Here is a 6,395-nt window from a genome sequence, read left to right on the forward strand (position 1 = left end):
TATGCTATAGAAAACACGACTACATGGTTAGTGCCAAGTTCTTCTCTTATGTTTTAGTCTAGCCTAAGTGAAACGAGTATGGTTCTCTGGGATAAAGCGAACCTTCCTTCATCAATGAATTTTGACGAGACATAACGAGCTGTAATCATAGGGTGCTAACGTCATGAAAGCGTAATGTTCACGCCAGAATAACATTATCATAACTTGTAAACGATCTATTTCATGTTCGGTCAGTAGCCTGTATTGTAGACTGCAATTTGTTCAATAATTATTGCCCAGATGTAGGATAGGCTACCCGAAATGCGCTAATTAAAGCCCACAGCATATAATACCACTGCAGCATGTTGAGTCCTAATAATAATAGCGGCGTATTGTTACAGTACGTGCTAGCAAATCATGTTATCAAAGAAATAGACGTAATGTAGAAATGCACACAGATATATTGCAACAGGTAATGGTGTAGGCCTATCTGAGGAAGACCTGAGTGGTTGGAACGTCGTACTTGTACACTGGGCGCAAAGAAGACTATCCTCACATTTTCCCCTTTGCAACTGTCAAAGAAATCCCATGAACACAGGAAGGCCTAGGGTAGCCTATACTGTACATATACAGATGGCCTAGGCCCCTCTGCATAGCATTCAGTGATTTGCATGCAGTAATTTTAACACTGACCTTGATCTAGCCTAGTTTGGCTAATTAAAGCTACTTTATTGCCAAAACACAACACAATGTAAATTAACTGTAACAAACAATAAAGGACTTAATCACAGAAAGTAGGCCTACTATTTTACTGACTATAAAAAAATAATAATTATGTAGGAAGTTTAGAAGTTTAGAACCCAGAATTGACCTACACACTACAAAAGTGCACCAAATTCAACACAAATGACTCAATACACTTGGAGGAGGTATGAGTCCTTTCTTCTCCAGATATCTTAGGATTTCACCTTAGTATCGTTTTAGTATCGAGCATCGTGATATTTATGGCAGGTGAATTCTTGAATTTCCCCTGGGGATCAATAAAGTATCTATCTATCTAGGTATCGTATCGAAGTCATAATTTTGGTATTGTGACAACACTACCTGAGATAAAGTAAACCCCCACCTCAACCCCTAGAAGGCCGCTGATTCAAGCTGAACTAAGCTGGACTTTCAATTCTGATTCAGTGGAGGTTGAACTGACTTGAACTGAACTGCACTGACGTGAATGGAGTCAAGTGTGAGGAGTGTGTGGCTTACACTGGTGTTGCAGATCCTGTGCTGCTTGGGTGAGCCAACGCAAGAGGAGTCCGGCAGCGGGTTGTAGGGCCTGGCCGCAGCTGTGGCCATTCTGGCCGAGGCCTGCGGCGGGTTGGTGCCGGGCTGGTGCAGGGGTACCCAGGCCGAGCTGCCCCAGGGCTGTGAGACGGGGGCCTGGTGGTGGGAGCCACCGTAGCCGTAGTAGGGGCTGTTAGGTCTGGCTGTCTGCCGGGGGCTGTTGGGCCGGCCGTCCCTGTAGGCGGAGCGTCTTTGTCGGTGTGAGCGCTGGTGGGGGGAGCCTGCTGGGTCTCTCTGAAGGGGCACCACGTACGGCATGCGGCCGTAGCCGTACTTCCCCGGGACGATGGGCCCATCTCCACGCCTTCAAAACAGAACAGGTGTGAAATATATAAACGCAGTTTATACAAACAAAGCCCAGTTTATATGCAGACAATTGCACACATACATACACACACACACACACACACACACACACACACACACACACACACACGCACACACACACACACCCGAACCAATAACTCTCCCTCATTAGTTCCACCTCTTAGTTCAAGACTCCGACGACAGCAGCTATAGCTCACAGCCAGATCAGCGTCATATCTATCTATGCCATATGCCAGACCTGAGCCAGATTTGGACTAGAGTCAACCACCATCTGAGAAGCCTCACTAATTAAATCCAGAAAAGATTTCAGACACTTCTGCACCCCATGTCTGGAATTTGCACCTCAGCTGATTAACTAACAAATTGACAGACTGGAGAGGTATGGATGTTTGGAGGAAGGAGGACATTCTCTGGAACTATTTTCACTGCGTGGGTGGCTCATCATAAATGCAAAAACAACCAGATTAGAAGCCCAAACACAGCAAATTAAAGCACTAACGTGTTATCTGCTGTTCAAACCTGCTTACAGCCAGAGGATGTGTTCATGCTTTAACACAGACTCAGTTACAGATCTGATGGGTTTTAAAAAGTCAGCATGCACTTAGTGGGAGGATGGAGGCATGGATGGATGGATGCTTACTCTTGCCCAGACCAGCACCACATCAGGGCCAGATCTAAGCCAGCAGTGTGCTAAAGGCAAGCTAATACTATACGACTTAGAGTCACCAAATCACCATCCATTTTATACTACAGAACATGCTGTGAGAGATGAGAGAGAGAGAAAGAGAGAGAGAGAGAGAGAGAGAAAGAGAGACGCACTGATGCAGCTTGGTTCTGATCCGGATCTGGTACAAATCCGCCAGACCACCCCTGTACTAACAACCAGGCCTGATCCCACTCAGCTGCTGCCCAGCCTTAGTGGCCTCCCCCTGGGGTTGGCTGCTCTGCTGTGTTCCCTCAGCCTTTTCCTGGCACAGTGCTGGTCAGCTTCATCTTATTATCACCAGGCCAGCAGGCTGGGCTCACAAGAGGTGGACTGGCGGAGCAGCCAAGCCCCAGCAGTGCTATTCACTCCTCCAGTAACAGAGGGCCTTTGCTGGGTCTGGACAGTAGCACAGGGGTGTGGGGTGGCACTGTGGACTGATGAACTGCAGTGTGTGAAAATTCAGGCCAGTCATCAGCGGAGAGACTCCAACACACCGAGACACTGCAGTACACCCAGGAGATGCCTTCACCCCAAACAACGGAGCAACAATGCAGTGGGCATTGAATTTGACAGCAGTAATAACTTATATTATTGCTTTTTACTGTGAGTGCCACAGAAAAAATAAAAAATTATCCACACCACACACTATGTTATTAATGTGTTACTGAGGGGGTCATGAAAACATAATATGCACTGTCTGAATGGGCATATTTTAGCAAACTAGAAACCCACTAAACTTCAGGGCTAACCTCAGGTACACAAAGCTTCTAAAAAGATTGCTGCAGCTCCAATCAACAATGTGTGTTCTTATCTTGCTTGTCGTATAAGTACTTCTGTTCTCAGACATCCTTAAGCACAATAAGCATCTTACCCTAGCAGCTCAGCAAATGAATGCCAATTAATGTAGCTACCTTCTCTCAGGGCGGCTCACTCGCGGCTGAGTCCTGGCATCACCCGTCTGTGAGTTATTGGCACGAGGAGGGTGCCCAGTGTTGCGGTACAGTGGCACAGATGGGCGCAGAGCAGACACCACCAGGCCTGGCGACAGGGGCTGACCGCCGGGGTGAGAGCCGGGGTAGTGGGGCGCCACGGGTGTAGAATACGGCAGGCAGGGCCTCGTCTGCTCCTGAGCCCCACCACCACAGCTGCGGGAGCACTCGGCCCAAGGTCCCCAGGACCCCCATGAGCCAGAGGGCGCCCCCTGCTGGGCTGGAAGCTCCTGCTCGAGCTCGGGGCTTTGAGCACCAGCCTGTGGGAGTACACATTAGAGATTATTGATTCTTCGAGAACTGCAACAACACATTTGCTGTTAGTTAGAGGTTCAGATTTAGCAATTCAGATAAGACTGATCAAAGACACAGGTCTGATGGGGTGCACGTGCTATATATTCACACAGGGGGAGAGAGCGTTTTCAACCCTGCAGTATTTGCTGTTCTCTAAATGTATCCATTTATTCCCTCATCAGTGTAAACATGCTTGCCTTTGAAGGCTGATTCTACCATTGCGTGAACATCTTTATTCATTTCAGGCGGAACTCGGTTCATCAGTGGTCATCTGCAAATGATGCGTCTTTTCTTCTTTCTCCCTGTGGTCCTTCATCCACCCACCCATCCATCCATCCATCCATCCATTCATCCAGAGAGTCTGCCAGAGATGGTATCAGAGGCCGTTCTTCTCTCTCTCTCTCTCTCTGTGTCTCCTCTCGTCCGGTGCCAGGCTGCTCGGCGTGCCAGGTCTTCAGTGCCAGCTCCGAGCGTGGGCGCAGAAATCAAGCTCTTCCTCTGCGCCACTTTGTCTGCATTTATCGCCGGCGCTCTGAAGCATCGCTCGCCGCAAAGTGCAGATTAAATAAAGAAAAAGAAAAAAGGGCCCTGGTCTTGGCGGCTGCTGATATGGGTAAGAGAATACGGCACCAGTGGTGTGGGGTGGGAGAGAGGGGAGCTGGCACTGGGCTTCACTGCTGTCTGTCACCAGGCCCTCCTGGCGGGCATTCACACAGCCCTCTGGCCGGAGTGCTGCCAGCCTTTGTAACCCGAACCCAGTGTCATCCCGGAGGTCAGACAGAGGTCAAGCAGCTGGACTCTTGGGAGCAGCTCGAGCGCCAACTCTCCCTCCCCTGCAGGCGGGAATGCTGGAGGACTGTCCCCAGGGAGGTATTGGCCAGCTCTCCTGTCTGTCACGTACGTCACAGGCTGTTTTAGCCAATCATAAGGGCCCCCTTTGGAGCCCTCCCCTTTCGCCTTTTTACTGAGCGGGTTCTTTCTCTGTTTCTTGGAGGTTGCAGATGGTGGGACCTGATGACAGCTGAGTTCACCTCGGCCCCTGACCTTCCAGCACTCTCGCTACTAGACTGTTTAAGTGTGTGTGTGTGTGTGTGTGTGTGTGTCTAAATGATTTACCCCCGGGCAGGCACTCTCAGTGGCCAACAGCATGTTTACAGAGCGAGATCAGAGAGCGTGGCACACTTTAACAGCTCTGTGGTTCAACACCTCCGCCGTGACCGACCACAGCAGCGGTTGTAAATCTGGTTAGCTCAGCAGACAGTAGACACCACCACAGGGGGGGTGCGGTGCGGACAAGCTGCCCTGGGCATAAGTAGTCCATATTTACAGCCTGTGGTATGTGTCATGACATGATGCCGGCAGAGTCTGAATGCACAACCGACAATGTTTGCTCCTAAGAAAAAATGCCATCAAATTACTCACCCTAGAGTGATCTGTAGAATGCTGGCTATTCAGAGATCTCAGGCTGGTGAGCATCACTATTATGAATACTCTGTAAGTTATAAAATTATAGAGTTCAGAGTTTGACTAATAACAAACAGTATGCAAAATTGCATGCAATACCAATACAAGTTTGTCTTACCTCGTGCACCATAGTAAAGGTGTCCACATACTGGCAGTGCCCTGTTGACGAATGGTCGGTAATATCTAAAGAGGGAGGGGGGCATAAAACTGAAGCCAGTTTATGGCTGCATGCACGCGAACTAATGCTCCTCTGTTCCACTTAACCGTGAAAAGGGACCCCTGACCTCACACTCTATAAGCGACTCCACTTTCAGATTTAGCAGAGAAACATAATAAGTGCTAGAGGCTACATTCCTCTGAGAAAATGTCACATCAGGACAGGCATTTAAGACAACAACAAAAAAGAATAAAGAAAACAATAGATTAATAGATAACTAGAGAAAAAGTAAGCGCCAGATAAAACCTAAGGAAACTGCATTTGAAATAATAGTAGCCCATTACTTTAGTCCTATAAATGTATTAAAATAGCACGATAGTTTAACAGCTGATAGAACATTACATGTGGATGCAGTACTAATCAATAGCGAGAAGCCATCAAACACTTACAATTACAATTACCTGAAAGAGTTATTTAATGCCCGTACTGCAGCTACTGAACATGATGAAGTGACATTTCTCAATGGAGACAAATAACTCGTCTTTAAACCCCCAAACGTGTAAAAAGAACATCATAACCATTTTACTTACCTTGGTGATGTAAATGCCAATGGCAGGTTTTGGTCAGGTAAAAATCAAGATAATCACGCTCTCCGTTAATTTGAAATGCAGTAAAATTAAGTCATCAATTCTGCTTTTGCGACTGTTTCTTTATGCCATTGTTTTCTATATGTAATACTTGAGTTTAACTCTAAATTATATGGTACCGTGCAACTTCCCAAAGATCCATTTTGTGAATGAAAAAGTCAGCCACAGGCATAGCCGGTGAGGAGAGTTGTGCTGAGTTGAGGGCTGAGATCCTCCGACGGAGCCGGTCGATTTTTACCAAGTAATCTGCACTAGTGAAAAAACTCTGGGAAAGTAATGTTTGCCCAAATGTAGTCTTTTTACGTCCCAACGTCTACAAAAATGATAACATACCCTAGGAATCGATACAACCAGGTGGAAATGATTCACGGGATAAGGTGAGGAACTCCATAATTTCCAAAAAGTTTAGAACAGTGCATCAGGCTTCACCTATGTGTAGAAGCTTTTCGGAGATGATGTAAAAAGTTGCACTGGAGGAGAGGAGACCCTGCTAT

General features: G+C 47.3%; 1 protein-coding gene across 1 annotated transcript in view; it reads right to left on the minus strand.

Annotated features, from left to right (window-relative positions):
- LOC125307207 (thrombospondin type-1 domain-containing protein 4-like) overlaps positions 1-5,909 on the minus strand; it is a 56,231-nt gene extending 50,322 nt beyond the window's left edge. Inside the window, exons 1-5 of the mRNA XM_048263055.1 lie at positions 5,845-5,909; positions 5,216-5,280; positions 5,056-5,125; positions 3,262-3,599; positions 1,240-1,621 (exon numbers count right to left, since the gene is read on the minus strand). Coding sequence (XP_048119012.1) covers positions 1,240-1,621; positions 3,262-3,599; positions 5,056-5,125; positions 5,216-5,244 — 819 coding nt within the window. The 5' untranslated portion in view covers positions 5,245-5,280; positions 5,845-5,909. The remainder of the gene's footprint in view (positions 1-1,239; positions 1,622-3,261; positions 3,600-5,055; positions 5,126-5,215; positions 5,281-5,844) is intronic.
- Between the last annotated feature and the right edge of the window lie 486 nt (positions 5,910-6,395).

The sequence above is a fragment of the Alosa alosa genome, chromosome 14 (genome assembly GCF_017589495.1).
Source record: "Alosa alosa isolate M-15738 ecotype Scorff River chromosome 14, AALO_Geno_1.1, whole genome shotgun sequence".
NCBI classification, from domain to species: Eukaryota; Metazoa; Chordata; class Actinopteri; order Clupeiformes; family Clupeidae; genus Alosa; species Alosa alosa.